We start from the raw sequence: 21,860 nt of genomic DNA, 5'->3' as shown, positions 1-21,860 counted from the left end.
CCAAAATAGTTCTTGTGGACCCCGATTGTACAGAGACAGGTTGACTCCCACCAGGTGACCTGCACAACCGCCTTATGATTGAAACTGGTCAAGCAGAGATTGGGGGTATGGCACACTCAACCTCTGGGACCTGTTAGTCACCAAAACTACTTGTAATTGGTTGAATTGAGTAGAATCTCCACCATCTGCCTCAAACACAACATTTTTACCAACAAAGATTTTTACATCACCTGATTACATAACTGACCGTCAGTGAATGTGTCAATTATTTTATAACTCAGAGCATAAAAGTTACAAAGCCAGACATCAGATTGAATCGTGTTGTGTAGTACATCACAAATTTTTATCTAAATTAAAGTTTTTATAATTCTGTATTTCTCACATGTAAAATGAATTATAAAAACTTCTTCTTTTTTTAATTTGATGGTTATGGCTTAAAGCTCAATCTCAGTATTTTATTTTCACTTTGTGTATGACAGTTAAAGAAGTGTAACTACAATCATGGGGAACACTGCAGATCTCTCCTGACAACCTTCAAAACACAGGGTTTTTGCTCAAAACACTGGCTGTTCACAGAGTGCTGTGTCAAAGTTGCACAAGCAACAGGAATGAATGCAGCCTTGAGAGGATTGAGATGGGTTCTGGAGTCTGGGAGAAGAGTAAGGAGGCATAAAATCTAGTGTGTTTGAGGTCCAGCATGAAGGTTCCATGATGATCCGGGATGCCATGTCATCTGCTGCTGTTGGTGCCGGGTGATTTGTTCTGTTTTTTGTGAGTCCAAAGTCAATGCAACATCAACCAGGAGAGCACTTCCTGCTTCCATCTGCTGACAAACTTAGCTTAGCACCTGCTCACAGAGCCAAAACTGCTGCCAAATGGTTTGCTAACCGTATCATTACTGCGCTTGAATGGCCAGCCAACTCGCCTGACCTGAAAAATACAGAGAAACTGTGGGTGATTCACAAGAGGCGAACTAGAAATACCCGAGTATGATGAGCTGAAGACCACTACTAAACAACCTGGGCTTCAACAACACCTCTGCACTACCACAAAGTGGTCACTTCCATGCCACATCTTGTTAAAGTAACCCCAACCAAGAATTTAGTATAAAAAATAAAACATAACCAGACAAGAAGTTAGAAAAAATCTGTACTGCAAATCCTTTTCTTGTAGTTGATCTTTCACTATCGCATTTAAAACTAAGAGCTGTATATAAGCCAAAATCATCAAAATTTTATCTGTGATGATTATCTGAAAGTTTACCTGATTTTAATTAATTGACAAAAAAAATTCAAAGGCACTAGAACAGGAGTGTCAAATATAAGACCCGGACACAAAGGTTTTACTTTTAACTGTATTTTCAAACGTTTTACAGCTTTTACGAGTGATAATAACCTCTCCCATGTCCACTCATATTACACTAAATAATTAAGTTGTAAATTTCTGTATTTTATACATTTACTTGTTACGATGTAAGCCCAAAGAGTCATGCTGACAGATTTCTTTCATTTACAACAGCATGTATTTATTTTGTACAAAAAGTGAGATGTACTGTGGAAATTGTGCTTCTTTTTCTTATATTAAGATATCTCATTGATTACATGTATAGTTAGAGGGGAGATTCACTAGTCCGGCCCACATAGGATCAAAGTGGGCTGTATGTTGCCCGTGATGTGAAATGAGTTTGACATCCCTGCACTGGAATATCCTTGATCAGTATGTGGCTGGTGGGCACAGAGGGGATGTGGATTTCTACAGGCTGCTAAAGATGATGGTTCTCATCTCATCATGGACATGCTGCTGTTTTTCACCAATATTTTACGTCCTATATGTAGTCCTCTTTTCTTGTTTTCATGGCGAGGTTTTTTTAATTGTGTTTTAATATTAGCCACACCAGAATGCGAGGTCACAAGCAAACACAGAAGGGAGAAGGCCAGTGGCTACAAATTAACTTAAAGTATATCTGAGATAATCTTGACTAAGACCCACAATACACCAGACAGTATGACCAAGGGCATCTAGGAAAAGAAGAGAGAACACGATGAGAATTTCTTCTTTGGTATTACCTTGAGTGCCAATTAAACAGAAAAAAAAAAAAACTCTTGTCAAGAAAACCTCTTCAGATTTCATTTGAAAATAGCCTATCTTGGAAGCGCCCTTCACTATTCATTGATTCAGGTCTTGCTGTAGGTTTTCTACACACAGTGCATAAAAGAAAAACGGATGATTGCAGACAAGAGTTGACACACGACTGACCCGTCTGTCTGAGCCCGCCGGTGTTGTCCTGCTTGCTGTGGCATATGGCCGTTCATATAAAACTCCCTTGACAGAACCTTGATCAATAAACATGTGGCCCTGCCTTCAAACATCGCATATCAGGCATTACGGATGGATAGCCTAGTGTTTGCCATGTCTTAGTCAGAAAAGACATTTATTTGCTGGATCAGTTTGTGAAGCAGTTGTTTGATAAACATTTCAATATGGGAGTGATAAATGTGCCATACTGCCTAGCCAACCAGTTGCATCTGTGAATCTGGCACAAGGGCAATCCGAGGTTTATGCTTTGGCTTCTGTCTTTATTCCTCTAACACTGTTTTCTCTCCGACACTCTGTCAACCGCCTAATTTTTTTTCCCCGGTCTTCTGTTGGTTCTCACGCTTTGGATCCCTTTTGAACAATTTCTCCAACCTCCCACTTCTCTCTTTTCCTGCTGTTTCCTCTCCCTCCTTCAAAAAGAAAAGTTGTCTCCAAGCTGTATTTCTTTATCCCAGTGTCCTTCTTGCTCCTGTATCGTTGCAAGTCTTCTTTTTTACTCTCTTGCTCGAAGCTCTCGTGGTCTCATTCAGCGCATACCAATAAATATCAGAGGGCATGAAACTTTCATGTTATCTGTGTATTTGTGTTGGGGTTATTTTATGTGTGTGTGTTTGTACTTTAAGGGTTGTTTTTTATTGATGTAACGCACACAAAAGAAAATGAAGGTAATTTTTATGTATCGGTGTATCAATCTGCTCCACTTTTAATTTCCTATAGATTCTCATTCTAGTTTAAACTGCCACAAACCAGTGATCGTATATTTTTTTAATCACTTCTGCAGCCCTTGAGTCTTTCATGTATGACTCAGCATCACAGTAAACACGATGTTATTTGTTTCCTTTGCCTCTGCAGGAATCCCCCTGTTTAGTCCTGAATTAACCCTGTTCAGTAATTGGCTGTGCCTCCCATGGAGAAGTGAACCATAACCCAACTTCAAACGCAATAATCGCAACGACAGCATCAGTGGGTGGTTGTCTGTGTATGTGGGGGAATGGGCGTGTGCATGTGTGTGCTTCGCTGCTATCTACCCTTGCCCCTGGTGACAGAATGTTGCTTATCACACTGGTCCAGGAGACAGACACGGACGCAAAAAGATGCACGGGTGTTGGTGCATACATAGGTGACACAAAAAACACAGTGGGAATGCACTTGGACTCTTAAAATGGGTACAAGCTGACAATTTGGCAACTGTAAATCGTTAATGGAACTGTTAATTTATCTAAAGAGTGCAGTCTTGTCTTTTTTTCATTGAAGGTGTCATCTTGGGATCAGTATTTTTACAGTCTTTAAGACTCAGAGGTAGACAGTGTCAGATTAGAATAAGAGTTAAATTAATCATCAGTAGCAGCCATACTCAGGTGCATGTTGTCATGTTTCTCTCCTGTGCACAGCTGTTCCTATTTCCCCAGGTTAGAGTGAAGGGTCTTAGGCCAATCCTCTGAGGCATAAAAGAGATATCACACCGCTGATAACACATTAGCCTTCACTTCCTCCACTTGCCCCTCATATGCCCCCCCCCCCCCCCCCCCCCCCACACCCCACACCGGGCCCTGTCCTATTTTTCCATCTCCTCTTCAATATTCCATTCTCTGACCTATGCCTGTCTGATTTCCACTTCTCAGCTGTCTTCTCCACTCCTCTTCTACTCCGACTGCTCCTCCTCCTCCTTCTTCTTCTTCTCTCCCCCCAATAATACTCTTCATCCTTCTTGAGTGATAGGAGCAAGACAGAGACACGGTGAGAGGAGGGAAGACAGGAGAGAAGTCACTTCATCAACCACAGTCTGATAATTCATCAGCAGCTGTTTAGCGTGCTGCTACTTTGTCTTCATTAGCTGGCCCTGCTCTCCCTTCATTCAAAAGTCATTAGTGAAGTTATCAAAAATCCCACATTTTGTCCATGTACCCTTGTTGCCCTTTTCAGCTTCTCGTTTTGGAGATACAAACTTGTCTCTTTCTGCTGTTTTGATAGGATCAACTTTCTGCTGCATGTGATTAAACATGCAGGAAATTACTGTCTACTTTCTGTCCAAAACTTGCAGAAATAGACTTTTGAGTTAAGAATTTTTTTTTTATTGAGGAAATATCAAAATGAGCCACATTAACCAATAGACATGACATAACTATATAACAATATTCTATCCAGAATAGATTGATTGCTCCTGAACAAAATGAAAATGGCTCTATTTGAAATGAAGTAATTTCTACCGTGGATTTATTCAACAGCTTATCAGATGAGGATGGAATATGATGTTTGGTACAGTGCTAATGGAGCAGGTGTTGCAGATATGTGGAATGGCTTGGTTCGGAGTTTTGATTTTTCTTTTCTTATCCTTTTTTCCACAGATAACTACTGGAATGCAGCATCGTTCACGACTCCATCATCCTACCTGCACTTTGCCACCTTTCATGGTGAGACCAGCGCTGACATCTCCTTCTATTTCAAGACAAGCGCGGCCTATGGCGTCTTTCTGGAAAACTTGGGCAACACTGACTTCATTCGCTTGGAGCTCAAATGTAAGATTGTTTTGAATGATTCGGTGTGTGCACAAGAGCCATTCCTCTGTCTTTATCTCACTTTTTCCCTCTCTTACCCTGCCTTTTTCTCTACCCTAGTGTGAGATTTATTCCAGCAGTCCGTCTGATAATGTCGGGTGTAACCTGTCACGCACACACACACACATAGGCACAAAGGCTAATGCAGGCGCACACTCGAGCAACAGTCATTTACCTGCCTGATTACAGCACACGCTTTGTGTGATTGCATGAGAGAGCAATCATTTATTTAAGGTAATTGGTGTGTGCAATAATTATGTCCATTATGATCCTCTGTTTAACCAAATCAGCCATTTTCAGGGATGACACAACACAAGCTCTCTCACACACATACACAAACACAATGTGTCTGTCTCTCTCTTTTATTCAATACATTTTTCACAAATAGAAGCAGAGCCCTTACAGCCTTTTGAAACACACAATCATACACCCACTTACAATGGGCAAATTCTATTTACTTCAGTGTTCAGTGTTTACTATCACACAGATATACAAAAGCTTTGCACCAGTATGACTTTCTTTTCTTTTCTTTTTTTTTTTTTTGCCTGTCCCATTTGGTTCTTTAGCCATCAGAATTGTTGTCTGAAGACCAACAAGGATACCCAATGGATTTACTTTGCCAAATGGATCATCGTGGCATTACCGTATTGGTCCATTTGGTCGACCTTTTGTCTTTATTGTTTATTATATTTTATTTTCAGATGTTACAGACGGGACAGACATGAGTGAGGGATAGGAAAGGGAGAAAGAAAGAGGAAGGAAAAGAAAAACAGAAGGGGAGAGGGACAGTGAGAAAGGGGGGGGGGGAGAAAAAAAATCTCCTGGATCACCTGTTGAGAGAAGAATAGAAAACAAGCAAAAAAAACAAAACAAAGCAACATACTAAACACAACACCATCGCATTAATCTAGCTAAGTGTAAACAGCAGTAAATACTGAATATTCAATGTTGTTGTGCAGCACGCAGGACAGACAGCGCACAATGTGCTTTGAAGTAGCAGCCAAGAAAGGTGTAATTTAAGTCTATGAGCAGTGAACACCCGTGTGCACACCTGTGTGGATCAGCGCGCTTGTATTCAAATGGTTTCCACATGTAATGGTCTGCTAGAGGGTGTAGAGAGCCATAGCCCCGTCCCCCAGGGCATGAAGCAGGCATGGAGGAGATCCAGGCCCCAAACATCCAGAGGCTCCCAGAGCACGAGAGCCCAAAGAGGACCACCGGAGGGGCATCCGTGCCACCCTCATGGGAAGGGCTGAGGCTCCCCAGACGAGGCGTCACCCAGTAGCCACCGAGCAGAAGCTAGAGGGGGCTGCACCGGCGTGCCCGCCGGCTCTGCCGGCAGCCAGCTGTGCCAGAGTGAACAGAGCAGCAGGCCCAGAGGCCGGAGGCCCGAGGGCCCCCCGCACCCCGGAGGAGGCCTGACCGAGCAACAGGCACCAGGCCCCGCCAGGTAGCCACTGGGAGTGAGCCGGTACATACCTGAGTGCCCAGCCCCGGACACCAAGAACCACCAATGCACCGACCCCTAAGGGCATCAGTCACCGGCAGGGAGTGTGGTGAGGGGAGATAGGCCTTGGAGGGCCTGGGAGTTCCCAGAGAGGTGGAGTCTAAGATCCGACCTGACATATAGACACAGACAAACAGGCACACACAGACACAAACATGCATTCCCACCCTCATGCACACATATACAAACACTCAGCACTCACCCAATGTAAGGATTGACATAAATGGACATGTACACACAATCACACTCCCCAAACATACTCTATACCCCGGGTCCAGGTACCCTCGCCCCCAGAAGGGGAAACAGAACCCAGACCCAAGAGATGTTACCCTTCCCCCCGGGGTGGAGGCAAGCAGACCGTCCCAGGCTCCGCAGCAGCAGGGAGGCCAATCGGACAGCTAACATCTCCTCCCAGCCCCCCCCGCCCCAATGGCTAGCAGAGAACGGGGATGTGTGAAGACCCCATACCTCCCTCCTCCCGCTCATGTGTAGTGTTGCTGCGTGTTGTTCTAAAGTGCATTTAAAACAAGGGAGAGCATGGTGCTGCTGCCAGAGAGCAGCAGGTGTTAGCACGGCCACTCCCAAGAACCCTCAATGTCTACATGGATTTAAAATTGGGAGGTGGGCACCAGCGCCAGAGGTAGGTTTGAGTACACAGACCGTCCACTGGACGCCGTTAACGTGCCCACCCTCAAGGCCCTATATATATGTGTGTGTTATGAGAGTGTAAGTATGACTTTCTCATGTTTTAGAATCCATTCACAAACACACACAGTCATATATGTGGTGTGTTAAAATAAAACACACACACATTTTTAGCTGTTATAAAGTTGGAGGGTGAAATCAAAAGCTTAAGAATTTGAGATCTGTGATACTGTGCAAAAGTTCTGAGTCAACATTCGTTATATTTTGCTTCAAAGCCAGACTTTCTTGTTTTTCAAGTGGTCTTGAGCCATAGTTCTCGATGCTTTCTGAAGGCCTTTCAAAGGTTTTCATCCATCCATTCTCTTCCGCTTATATTTGTCAGGGTCGCGGGGGGGGCTGGAGCCTATCCAAGCTACCATAAGGCGAGAGGCAGGGTATACCCTGGACAGGTTGCCAGTCTGTCACAGGGCTAAAACTTAGAGAGAGTAAACCATTCACACCTACAGGCAATTTAGAATTACCAGTTAATCTACCCCTACTAACTGCATGTCTTTGGACTGTGGGAGGAAGCCAGAGTATGCAGGGAGAACCCACGCAAACATGGGGAGAACATGCAAACTCCACACAGAAAGGCCAGGTGGTGGAATCAAACTCAGGACCTTCTTGCTGTGACTCAACTGTGCTAATCGGGGTGCCACCATGATGCCTCTGTGCCACCATGCTGCCTGAAGGGCTTTCAAAAGTTTTCTTGGCTGGCTGTTTTTTCACTCATTTTCAGTCCAGTCCTTGTACATGATAATTTTCAGCAAAATATTTTTTGTTAGTTAAATCACTTAAGACTGGCCAGTGAATTCCTTCAAGCACAAAAAAGCCCCTAACCTTAAGGCTGAACCATTGTTGTGTCTACAAACAACAGACAACTTAACAGAAAACCAATTTTAAATTCTGTCCTGTCCTTTGTTACTAGCAGCCTGTTGCAGGAAAAAAAAAAAAAAAACAACATAATTTGTTCCCATTTCTTTAGTTGGATCTATAAAAAATTGGCAAAGATAACACAGTTTGACAGGCATAAAATAGTATTTTTGTAACAACAAGGTGATTCCCAAAAAGCTATTATCCAAAAACTTGGCACATCTCAGCATGGTGTGTAGCTTGTACTGAAAATGTGATGAGACTGAAGAAATGGAAGAGAAAAGATGAAGTGGCAGGCCTGAAAAGAACTATCTATGCCAGATGAACAGTTATGTCCTTAACAAATAGGTACAACAGTTAGGTGTACCTCTCTCTGAGGTACAACCACGTGTAAAACACAGTGTGATGGTTTGGGGCTTCATTTCTGTTATGTGACGGCTGTGGTCAGGCAGAAAAAGAACCCAAAGTGCAGACTCCGGAGACAGACGTGAACTCAAAAAAGGTAACAAAACTGAGACTCCAAAAACCAAACTCAGGCAAGCACACAGCATAGTAAACGGTAGATCACAACACGGACACAGAGAAACACAGGGCTCAAATACACAGAGGGAGCAATCAGGGAATGAGTAACAGGAGGGAAACACAGCTGGGGAAAATCAGGCCTAACGACACAAAGGAAGCACAACCAGACGCAATTACACGAGACAAGGACTTTCAAAGTAAAACAGGAAACATAACACAGACTGAACTTACAGACACAGACTCACAGGCAGGCACTACAACAGAGGGAACAGAGACGTGGGACCAGGGCAGGCACAGAGACATAAACCATAAGACAGAACTCTAACAAAGAAACCAAAGACTAGAAATCATAAATAATATAATAAACTCAAAACCCTGGGTCGACGACCCAGGCATCCTAACAATTTCAGCCATTTCAACTTGTGCTGTAGGGGATTAAGCCAAAATTCATGCAATTATGAATGCAGAAAAGTCTTTTCAGGTTGGCAACAGCTTCATTTTTCAGTATGTCATTGAGCCTAAACACACTGCCACTGCTTGATAGAAAAAAAACATAGAATGCAACACATTAGTTCTGAATTGGTCCTCCAGAGCCCAGACCTCAATGTTAGTGAGGCAGTGAGTGATCATTTTTACAGAAAATAAACAAAAAGAAGCCAACATCCAAAGAAGAGCTTTAATTGTCCTTCAAGAAGCCTGAACAGCTATCCGTTAAGTCTGCTTAAAAAAAAATTACAAGAAAGTTTAGTGTAGTGGTAAATGTTCCCCCTGCACATTGTGACATGCTGGGCAAATTCAGCATATTAAGCTGCTGACATAACAGAACAGTGCAGATGTTTCATATGCCCTGAATATTGTTCTCTGCAGTGGAACAAAAGCCTGGCCAGAAAACCAAAACAATCATAAAATCTTTTACAGTAAAAACTAAAATAAATTAATTGATTAAATAAAACCTATTTTCATGCTTGCAGAACTGCTAAGAAAAAGATGCAACTTTTTGACAAATTGTGTTTGAACAAAGCTCAATTTATTACAAATTCTGGTTCCTCTGGTGGAAATTCAGGTCAAGAGATCAGTTCTGTCACTGGCTTTTATTGTGGATTACAAGATAAAGTGGAAAAAGTTTTAAATCTTGGTTATAATCAGTGTTGGGACTAACGCGTTATTAAGTAACGCGTTACAGTAACTACGTTATTATTGTGGTAACGAGCACGGTAACTAGTTATTATGCCAAAATCAGGAACGCGTTACTCGTTACTGGGATTTAGATTGGCTCGTTACTCGTTACTTCATGTGGTGGCTATCGCGGAGCTTCCACAGATTCAGTAACATTAGAAAGTGGTGGAGGCAGCAGGTGGATGAAGGAAAAGAGACCCGAGGCGGCCGCCGGTCCAAGTGTGAACTGAACTTCAGGTAAGAAGTTATGACCTGCAGTCTCTCTGGGTCAGATATAAACCGAGTTTAGGTGGAGTTTATTTTCGTTGTGCTGACTTTTTCCGTACTGCGTGCTAGCTAGCATGACGGAGTTTCTATACAGCTGGATGGTGCTATGAAGTTAATGATGTTGAACTTTATTTTGTTCATAAGTTATTAGAGTTGCCAACCATCCCGTCTGGTATTCAGAGAAAATATTACGCGTTTCTTATTGAGGTGAAAAGGAACAGTTTGTCCCGTAATTCAGCTACAATGGAAAAGGCACAAAGCTGGAGTTATTCTGTGTCTTTGCTGCACAGCTGCCTCTTCTTCTCTCATTCTCCCCCTCCCTCTCCCGTTTCTACTTCAATCATGAAAACTGATCAGTGATCAGCTGATCGGCTCTCTTGTTTGTTTATCGCTCACTTTGCGCCGAAAGAGGAAACCAGCGGATGTCGCGCTAAACAACAGCAGCACTTTTAAGCTTGATCAGCTGTTGTTAGAATTTATTTAATATTAATTTCTAGTATCAGCTGATGTTTGCTGGAGCCACAGCTGCAAAAAAGATGCTGGTCATGATATGGTTTGGTTATCTGGTGAGAGGGAAACATGAAGATGAAACCAGGAGATGTCCTTACCGAATCATCAGAGCTGAACAGGTGATGGAGAAACAGGTTTACCTTTTAGGTGACATGAATGAGTTGATGTTATGAACTGTTTCTGAGAGACAAATAACACCAGGATCCTTTTCTACGTAGCTGACAGCTGGTAACTGTGCAGGGGCGGGTCTAGCAAAGTGTTGCCAGGGGGCCAGGTAGGGCATTAACAGGGAGAGGGGGGCACAAAGAAATACTTTTCTTTCTTATTCTCATTTAAAATGTCTATCTTTTAAAAAATAATAATCTGAATCTTACAACAAACGATTGATAGATTGATGCATATATACCATCAAAACAGTGTACATCACTGTCACAACAGTGTTTATTTTCATTCAAAGGCTTTATGATTTTTCCTATAATGGTGGGCCGGTCTCTAGTCAAAATGCCCGGGACAATTTTCTGTCCCAGTCCAGCCCTGTATGCAGCTCATCTGCAGTCTGGTGTTACCTACATCTTCCTATTCAGAAGGCAGAATTTCCGAGTTCTGAGTACAATCGAAAGCACCACGACTGCAGTTTTTGTGTTGATGTAAAAGGCGCACATGACACTGTGACGTAGGCTAGAATCATGGCAGCAGTCAATGACGGTCCAGGCGTGGGATTTCTCTAGTGGAAATATGCACATTATCTTTTCCTTTCTATTGGTAGGTGGCACAGTGCACTTGTGGCAAGTAAGCAAGCTAGAAGACTGGCAAAGTTATGGAAGCAATACATTAACAAGAGAATTATGAGTAAAACCAAAGTTACTTTCCCTAGTAACTAGTTACTTTGAAAGTAACGAGTAACTTGAAGTAACTGAGTTACTTTTGAGAGAAGTAACTAGTAATGTAACTAAGTTACTATTTTAAAGTAACTTACCCAACACTGGTTATAATACAGAAAAAAACAAGCAATCAAGTTAAAATTTGATCCAGCACTAACCTTGGCGAATATACAAGACTGTTTGTCCTGAGCTTTCTGTGCTAGCAGTAGTTTTATAGAAGTAGCAGAAGTGTAGCTGTAACTTTTCAGCCAATATTGGGTGAAGACCATGTAGAAGATTTCAGGAGACAGACAGTTACTCTAGAGAGCTGTATAGGGCCGTATAAGGTCCTTAACCCATTAGCAGGAATGGGTATCTTCTCCTTTGTGCAAGCAGAAGGATGATGAATACTGCCAGAACCCTGCAAATTGATCTCCAGCAGGCCATTGGTGTAAATGTTTCTGACCAAGCAATCAGAGACAAACTTCTTGAGGGCGGGTTGTCCTTTAGTAGGCCTTATGCTCACTGCCCAGTACCACTGAGTCCGGCTGGCATTTGCCATAAAATATCAGAATTGGCAGCTCCACCACTGGCACCCTTTGTTTTTCACACAACAGAGCAGGTTCAGCTGAGCACATGTGACAGATGCAAAAATCTGGAAAAGCTATGGAGAACATTATGCTGCCTGTAACATTGTTCATCATGACTGGTTTGGTTTTGGATCAGTGTTGGTCGTGGGAGGCATATCCATGGAGGGACACACAGACCTCAGCAGGCTAAACAAAGGCACCCTGATTGCCATTAGTTATCAGAATTAAATTCTTGGACCCACTGTTAGACACTACACTGGTGCAGTGGGTTCTGGCTTCCTCCTGATGCACGACATTGCCCGGCATCATGTGGCGAGAGTAGGCAGCTCCTGGAGGCTGAGAATGCATACTACCTGTCAGGTTGTACCTAAGATTCTCCAGGAGTTCTGTGATGCCCTGGTCCAGACCATGGAGGAGTTCCTACAGGACACCGTCTGTGGTCTCATTAGGAGTATGCACCAACATTGTCAGGCATGCATACAACCACATAAGGGCAATAGAAACCAGTAGCATTTTGAGTTGCTGCAGTGACATTTTAGCTAAATGGACTGGCCTCCCAATCGTTTTCATTGTTCCTAACACATTAGCCAGTCTATATCAGTATCCATATCCAGCATGATTTTTTCCCCCCAATGAGATCTGATGTGTTCTTCTTAGGATCTGATGAAAGCCTTCCTTTAATTTTTTTGAGCAGTGTGTACATGTGTGTACATATATGAAAACAGATATCATTTTGTCAAACATTAAAGCTGGAACAAACAGACTGTGACAAAGAAGAGATAAACATTTAAAACATCAATCAATGGGGCAGCTTTGCCCAACCCTCATTTCACAGACTCTTAGTCCGCTCTGAGAGCTTTGATTGACGTGTCATGCAGCGGGTTTCTGTGATCATGTTCAGTGGCTCAAATTAAATTCCCCGCAGCCACAGTGGTGCCTTTCTGATCAAGAGTTTTAAAATCTAGGGCTTTTATTTAATCTCGAAGCTGCATTGTGAAACGGGTTCCTGGCACGGCATGGCGGTCGATTGATGACTAATTGCATTCATTGGGATTCATTGGGATTCAAAGGGATTTGAACATTTGGTGTCAAAAGCGCTTGCTGACCATTTCCTGCTGGTGCGCCTGGCCCACCATTTTGTGTCAAAATGCCAACCAGTGAATAGGCACAAAGTCGAATTTTGAGCCAAAGTGCTGTCTAAAGCCGTTACACTGAATGACATTATGTCAGCTAGTTTGCAGTCTAAGAGCTCCGTGAGCTTTTTTTCTATCCAAGTTCTTTCTTACACACAAATACTCATCTACAAAGAAAAAAAATCTATGTGCTGACACTATTCTGTACATTTGAGTGCTGAAAAATGCTCAAGGGGTTTGGTATTTGTTTTTTTCCAAATGCGTACTTCATAATACACACACACAGACACACACAGATACAGTAAATATGTGGTCTGTCACAGTTGCAGAGTGTGTGTGTGTGTGTGTGCTTGTGTGCGTGCTTGTGTCTCCTGAGGCTTTCAGAATGCCCCCACATCGATTTCCTCTCTCCTCTCTCTTGCTATCATCTTGCATTTTGCCCCACAGCACCCGTTTAGACACACAATCCAGAAATTACTCGCATGCACACTCACACACACATAAACACACACATAATCTTTGCCCTCTCGTTGGCGCAAAAAAACTCTATCTGCTGCAATCCAGTCAGGGCATGAAATGACTAGCATTAAGCTGGAATAGCATGGTTGTGCCATTCCAGGAGCCCAAAGCACATGAACACTCAGTGATACACACTTTAAACCCTTGGACAAAACACACATTACTGTGACCTCAGCAGGCTCAAAGACGCGAGGTGGACTCTATTCATTTTCCAATCTTAATAGGAAGAAATAGGCATAGGCACATTTGAGATTTATTCAGAATCGTAACCTCGTAACTAGACTGAGAACAGATGCAGAGATCCCTATTAGAAAAAAATTGACTTGTGGGATGTTTTGTGCCAAATTTTATATTTTTAAAGGCTGCAGCTAAGAAATGTACTTTCCAGCTGGAGACATGTCCTTCCAAAACTGTTTTTCTTGTGAAGACTAGTCATTTACGGTTTACATATGGAGTATAGGAGTGTGCCGTGCCGCTTTTGTCACATGTCAGACTTGTTAAAGCAATATCTACTTAGGAGTAAGAATATTTTTTCAGCCTCTTCTTCACAGCTCAGTCAAAAGTTAATCTTAATCTCACCATATCTGTCCTCTGCGCACGCTGAGAAGCTGTCGGCATTCTTTGTATTGCATGCACTTCCTTCTTTTGCTGATAAAAACTGCTTTTTTCTTTTCCCAGCCTTTAAGAAGTTTAAATCTCGCTTCAGCCTCTACAGCAGCAGGTTTGCTATGCCACTTAGGGTTGGCTCGCACTTAAACCGAGCCTCCATCCCCCAAAAAACACAAAAGGTCCAGCCCGTTCCAACGAACCCTCAAGTTAAGAAAAAAACACAGAGCCAAAGGCTAACAAAGCAAATGAGAGCAACAACAAAGAGTTTGCCAGTCTAACAGAAAAGCGATCGAAGAGATAATGCACTGCCAGCCTTCTGGACAAAAAAAAAAGATGAAGAACAGCAAAATTGAACCTCACATTAGACAAACGCACAAGCACACCCACACGAGCAGTGATCTTTCACACAAAGACGTTCAGTGGCTTTCACTATTTATCATCATTTGGTTGTGCTGTGCTGACGCATAATTTAAAACTCGGCTCTTTCGGCCTCCATATTAAAAGATTAATAGAAAAACAAATAGCAAAAATAAAAACCTAAGCGTGGCTTTTTTGTCCTTTTTTTAGGCCAACGTGCAAAGTGTAAGGACACAACACAAATATTACATTTACACACACACAAGCATTTACACTAGTTACATCCATCATCTATGCAAATAGATGAGGCGAGCTCTGTGCTCTGAGGGCACTTTAGTTTTATTCGCGCCCGTTGACAGGAGGTTGTAGGGCATACGTCTTGGTTTGCAGTGCCACTAAAACAACACACAAATTATCAAACACACACACGCATCTCATATATGACGTTCAGCATTGTTGTTGCAGCATTACTAAAGCTTTGTTTCTGCTGGGGTATTGTGATGTATGTTTGGCCGTCTTTCACCATTTAAAATAACTGATGTCTCTCCTCCCTGCCCCGCGGACCTGTTCTGTGCATACAAACATCATTAATTCAGTATACTAAAGGCTGTCAGAGGCCTTATACTGCGTCTCTGTTTGTGTGTGTCTTTGCTGAGGTTGGTGTGTTTGTGTATTGCTGGCGTTTAAATGATGAAGCACTATTTTTTTCATGAAATTCATCTGATAGGTTAATGTACTCAGCACATTCAGGCTTTTGCTTGGATCATTTCATTAAATATTGTGTGCAAGAAAGGGTTCGAGGAAAAATGAAAGAAGGAAGAAATGATATAAGGGAGGCCAAAGTCACAGGTGGGTCTGTAAAGGCAAGAGAATAAACAGAAGCATAAAGAAACCACCGATGAAGGGAAAGTTTGAACCAAGCGAGCAAAGGGAAACATAAAAGAAAAAGGAGGGTACAAACAAGCAGGACAGGAAGGAATAAATGGAAATGGATAGATTTAATGTAGAAATGATACCAAAGGCCATGGAAGAGTCACTGAAAGATAAAGGATAATTAGATGAAAGCAATATGAAAAGGAGAAAAGGGCCAGAGACATTGATTAAACAAAGGAAAAGAAGTAAGCTCATTTCCCCATTGACTACAGTATAAATTTATTCACTCTTAATATCTGAGCCTAATGAAGCTATAATAGAACGGTAACATATCAAGCTATTTATCACCACTCGGGCTGCAGCACACTGGTGCCAGTACCGACCATATGCCACCATCCAGGATATAAAGCTTTTATACATCAGTCTCCAAACATTAAGGAAAAGTCCATTTGGGTTTTAATACGTCAATTCCGAATGATCTTTCCAGCAGCAAGTCTAAAAGAGTCCTTTAACATTTTGCTGAGGCATTCAGTTAGTTAACACATTGTCTTTTATTTACAAGGTAGAGAGACTTTGCAATTCTCCTCTATTTAAAAATGTGTATGTGATAAGGTTTATTATGTGTGACTTGTGGAGTCACACATACTCACAGAGTATCATTGTGCAGATGCAACATTGCAGACAGGTTCAAAGCAGGACCAGGCAGCGACACACAATGCAAAACAGCCAAAACTGAAATTTACTGAAGTCAGTCACACACAAAGGTGGTTCAGAAGCATCAATGAACGTTTTACCTGATCATGGCTATAAAAGGTAAACCGGTGCCCCCTCTTGGTCTACTGAGATAAATTAGACTATTAAACTGCAGAAAAGCACTAAAACTTTATGACAACCTACTGTCTCATGGACACACACAATCAAATCAACTCAGCTCAAGATAATGAAAAATTAATCTAGTAGATAAACAGGACCGTTTTGCACTGTTCGCTCTTTTTGTCTTCTTTCTATGGAACCTTTCCCTTCCTTTTTTTTTCACACACACCTTTCCTGACACGTCTTTCCAACTCTCAAGCAAAAGTAAGTCTAAAAAAACAGGGAAACTGCAGCAATATGACTTTGTCACAAAAAACCAACCGTTCCTGGCGGTTGGTGATATTAGGCCTGTGCAAAAGCTGTGAGCAGTCATGTAATGCAAAGCTGAAATCTATACAAGCCAAATGAGTGGCCTTGAAACAAATGAGCCATTAGATTAGAAATTTAATGCATATCTACCTACAAAGTGAACTACAGCAGAACAGGGGGTGCTGGATTTTATAAAGCTGTGAATTTTTTGGAATTTTTTCTTTCTGCAGCTCCTAAGGTGGTCTCCTTCTCCTTCGATGTCGGAAATGGACCAGTGGAGCTGATTGTGCATTCAGCTACATCCCTCAACGATGACCAGTGGCACCGTGTAATGGCTGAGCGTAACGTGAAAGAGGCTGTCCTTCAGCTGGACCAGACGTACAGGACGTCCAGGCTTGCTCCCGCGCAGGGACACACACGGCTCGAGCTGTTCAGCCAGCTCTACGTGGGTAAGACGCACACCCTCGCTAGCACATCATCTAAACAACCCTCATGTTCAAGAGCGACTCGTGTACACACATTTGATTGCAATTTGCACATTTAATATCCGCTTTGCGAAGGACGGACACTCACGCAACAATTATGAGCTCTTAAGTGCGGAAACCAAACACTCCAGCACACATCATCCACATAAATGTAATTGGATTCAACTGTTAATTAAAAAACTTTCTGTACTGTCTGTTTTGTTGCTTTTTTTTAAATAATGCTGTTGCCCTCAAATGCTGACAACCTCCATGAGAACGTCTGATTGTCTCACAAGTTAAAGATGTACCAGCTTTACTGGAAATCACAGCGTTTTCTCTTAAGCCAGCCACTGCTAATTAAGTTAATCCAAACACACACACACACATGCAGGTTTTACACTTAATGATAGGCACGCATCCTTGGAAACTCATCCATGTGAGCGAACAGACTTTTAATAAATTTAAACATGATTGGGTGTGAGGCCATGTTACTCACAGAGCTCATTTATTTAATATGTTAATACTGTAAATGTCTTTGCATTAAGATACTGTTGCATAGAGGGGATCAGCTATTGGATTTTCTCTGTCCCTGCATCCTTTAATTATGGATCAATTATCAGATAGACAAAGCCTTTATTATCACAGAAGCTGTGCATAGCTATTGGGTAAAAGGTCAACCATCTATCTCTCCAGCGCAGTGCTTCTCGAGCTCATCAGGATTTCAAATGGAAGATTTGTCCAGTTTTCTCACTGCGCTTTCACTTCTCTGTCTCATTTCGTCTTTTGTGCTGAGCAGTCAATACGCTATAGACCAAACTCCAAGGCTAAAATAGTTTTAGGGATTTTGCGGATAGAGGGAAAAGTGCTGAGGCGGATCACACACTTCCTACTATCTCATTGGAAAAAAAAGTTCAGCCCAAAGGAGATTGTTGCAAATTCCAATCAGGCCTCCCAATGTGATAGCCTCAAACCTCCTGATCCCCGTCTATAATATAATTTCATCGTCTCATCACTTTTGCTGATTTGAGCGCTGCTGAAATATCCTCACCTTATCATGTCCCAATTTGCCTCTCAGTGTATTTGTACTTTCTTTTAGAGAAACGGGAAGGGGCAAAAAGGGTCTTTGTGTGACTCGTGGCTATGAAACCGGGAACATTATGGCTTTCAGATATATCTAAGGCCAATTTGCATGTCTGTATTCTGGCCTTTTAGCTTAGGCCTGTGCGCGTGTCACCAGATCTCAAGGAATAAAAATACTGTAACAGAGAGAGAGAGAAGAAGTGAGAGAGAGAGAGCAATGGATGGACTGCATGTAACAACACCAGCAGAGGTGACATCACCTTCCTATATCTGATCTCTAATCCCCGCTTAATCCTGATTTGAGGATTTCTTTGAGAAGTTAAAGTGTTATACACAGGAAGTGACCCCCCTCTACACTCAAGGGAAGTAGTTTAGATTTGGCCTCCGACATCCAGAAAAGATAGAGATCTTCTTTGTGTTTGATCAAGAGATTTGGAAAGAGTGGGAAGAGCCCTGCAGGCAACAAGATTTTGTCTCGACTCTTGATTCCTTCATATTACGGAAGAATCTCCGCCACTGCACGGCTGTCAATGACTATTACTGATGCAACTGTTCAAAGGCGCTGAGCTAGAAAATAAAAAATGAAACCCAAAAAACTTCAAAACTGTGAAACTTTGAAATTCTACTGCAGCCATCTTTGTTTGAAAGAGTTGACTGTAAAGGCACAAAAAAGAAAGTGAGTCCTCCACATCTACAACATGGAGGTTTACCGTGTTCGTGTGTTTGTCTCTCTATCATCTCCTTTACTCTTTCTCAATCAATATGCTCCTCATCAAGCATTTGATTGCTTTAGTGTTTACTGCACAGTGGCTCATTTGCTATAATGGCCTTGAGCGTAAATGTTATACCATCAGCATGCTGTCATTTACTTCACATTGTTAACTTTTAGCTCTCCAAATACGTGTTCATAACTATAAATGGCACCGCAATGTATTCATTTCGTGGCCACCATCTGCTCTTTTTTGAATTCCGTCTTGATTAATGCTCACTATCACATTGATTTTTATGGTTTTGCATGTTTTTGCTCATGACTTGATTGTTTTGTCTTTCTTTTGTGCGCTGCTCTTTTCTTTCCCCCCTCCACCCCCGTCTCTGCCGTCGTGAATCGACATCGTGCTTGCTTGCTCGTCGCTGCATGCATGCGACACCTGTCACAGGGAAACCAGCCTCGCTCACCTGCCAAGACAGTAGGTAACATTTACTGAGTACAGCGAAATGTCTCTGTGACACTGATACAGTTTTCACCTCACCTACAGCTCAAAATAACTGTGCTTCTGTTAGTTGATTCAGATTTTATGGCAGCCTCACTTTAACAGTGGTTAAAGTCAGTATTAGTCTTCTAAAATATCAGTGCTCATGCTTTGATTGCCTGTTGTTTGTTTTTTTTGAGTAGGGGGGTGTGGGGGTGGGGGGGGTAGACTGATGATAAGCACCCAAGTCTTCTAAATTACAGCAGGTGGCAATTTAAGTCAGTACTCATATATGACTTCCTTTTATAAAAAGCGAAGTTATTATCAACCTTTTAGAGAGATGCTTTAAAAAAACAGTGTTATAACCCAATAGATATGAAGCATGTGGCTGCTGATATGAGCTTTTTTTTTTTTTATCATAATATCCCCCTCTGGAAATGCCAGTGGGTTAGGAATGCTTTTGAAATGGCATTTAGACCCAGTGAATCAAAACACCCATCAGAAACTAATACAAATTGAATCCTGAAGTGTGCTTCTAATAAACACAGAGCGTGCGAAATACTGTAGTTAAAGATATCTCCAACGTTGCGAACAGCAAAGAGAAAGAAAAGCACATGCCGCCATTCGGCTTAACCACTTTTAAAATGTTAATGGAAGCAAATCTGCAGCCGATTCTTATTTAATTTAATTCATCTGAATATGCCTCCACAGAAGAATCCACATGTGGCGAATACTGTCAGTACAGTGTTAAAGTGCATACTGCAAGTTTATTCAATGCAAAGTCTTTACTTAGTAATTCAGCATTCACACTGATACATCCATACATGCAGTGAAGGTTAAGCGGTCACATATGGCTTTCCTTCTAATTTGCCTGCTACTGCGTGTGTTTGTGTGTGCGTGTGTGTCTTCTAATGAAAACAAAATGTTGCTTAATTAGGACATCATTACAAGGTAACATCCTCTTGGGGCACACACGTTACTCCCATAAATAAATTGAGCCATATATATACATTTCACTTTAATAACTGCTTATGTTTTGAAATATATGTATTAATTACAATATTTCTGTGCAGTCATGTGCTGCTGAGACTGTGTGTCAGATTGTTTGTAAGCCTACTGCTAATATTGAGAAAATGAAAAGTCTGGTAGTCATGTATACACCGAGTGAAGCCAGATGTTGAAACTAGGTTGCAACAAAGGGTATAGAGGCATTTTTTTGTTTTGTTTTTTAATATTAAGAAGCTGATTCAACTCTAACAGACAAAGTCTGCTTAAGGAGGGCTGGAGAGGGCATAATCCACAAGACCTTCAACCAGTAGACTAGAGTGTCATTCTTATGCCGGGCTCACACTGTGCGATTTTTTTCAGTCGCGCGATTCAGCTCCTGCTCAAACTGCACGATTGACTCGTAGGGGTTAGAAGTTCGTAGGTCACGATGCAGGGTCTCACACTATACGGCCCATTTGGTGTAAACTAAAGCATATCATCCCAAACACCTCATACCAACTGCCAAGCACGGTGGTGGAGGGAGGTGATCAACAGCTTAAGCTTGGCTGAAACCGGGTCATGAAACTGGACTATAATCCCAAGCGCAGCAGCAAATCTACAACAGAAGGGCAAAGTGAAGCAAAGAAATAATGCTGTAGTGGCCCAGTCAAAGTCTAGACAAATCGCATTGCAAATCTCAATGAACTGAAGCAAACATGCACAGAAAGGTGGACAAAAATTCTGATGAAACCTGTAAAGTCATTTCTGCTAAAAAAGTAGTTCTACAAGCTACTGAATCATGCAGTGTACTTCTTTTTCACGTTTTTTTTAGAGTATATGATGATTTCCTGAAAAAGGCTAGAAAGCACATATGTATGTTGTACATATACATAAGATTAAAGATATGCTGAATACACAGGTGTTTGCAAAAACGTTAAAAATAAATGTAATGAAAATTTTAAAAAGTAAAGTATACAGTTTTAGGAGACAAGTCTAGTTGATTTTTGTCTTAATCACCAAAGCTCTATAAATGTATACTATTGACTATTAATTATAAAGAACTATAATTACATACAGAGAAACTTCGTGTTTACTAATATACGTAAAACTTGGGCCTGTACATATAAAAATGCAGAACATGCATTGGTGTTTTTCTTGCATGTAGCACCTATTTTGAATTACCCCCACAGGTTTTGATTTAACTTTTTTTTTTCTTATTCATTGAACAGCCCCGCATCTCCTCCTTTTGTATTTGCTAGGGGGAGTAGGATAAATATTCAGGTGCGAGGTTCACATCTGGTTCAATTTAACTTACGGACAGATGGCATCACATTTTCTTCAAGCACACTTTGGAAAAATGCAGACTGCATTACTGAATCAGTGACTGCAAGCTGCCCACTCCCTGAGGCAGTGAAGGAACCCTAAACTACTCTGTTCCTCCACTATGCTTTACAGTTGGTGTGGAGGGTTTTTTTTCAAATAAAGCTGCCTTTATCCTGTGCCAAACATGTGGCCAAACAGCACTGTCATTGATTGCTTTGTCCTGAACAGATCAGTGCAAAAGACCTATCTAAGCCAGTTGCAAATAGTTGCTGCTCATGCTTTTTTTTCCTGGCACACCAACCCATGTAGGTCACATCTGTAGTTTGACATTAACTCAGTTGCC

The 21,860-nt window shown here is 41.8% G+C and overlaps 1 protein-coding gene across 1 annotated transcript in view; it reads left to right on the top strand.

The window, feature by feature from the left end:
- The window catches only part of cntnap2a (contactin associated protein 2a), a 405,242-nt gene that overhangs the window by 347,203 nt on the left and 36,179 nt on the right, over positions 1 to 21,860 (top strand). Inside the window, exons 18-20 of the mRNA XM_080865727.1 lie at positions 4,662 to 4,832; positions 16,704 to 16,922; positions 19,175 to 19,204. Coding sequence (XP_080721853.1) covers positions 4,662 to 4,832; positions 16,704 to 16,922; positions 19,175 to 19,204 — 420 coding nt within the window. The remainder of the gene's footprint in view (positions 1 to 4,661; positions 4,833 to 16,703; positions 16,923 to 19,174; positions 19,205 to 21,860) is intronic.

Source organism: Rhamphochromis sp. 'chilingali' (assembly GCF_963969265.1).
Source record: "Rhamphochromis sp. 'chilingali' genome assembly, chromosome: 18".
Classification (NCBI taxonomy): domain Eukaryota; kingdom Metazoa; phylum Chordata; class Actinopteri; order Cichliformes; family Cichlidae; genus Rhamphochromis; species Rhamphochromis sp. 'chilingali'.
The sequence above is the reverse complement of the archived record's forward strand: the minus strand, read 5'-3'. Positions and strand labels throughout refer to the sequence as shown.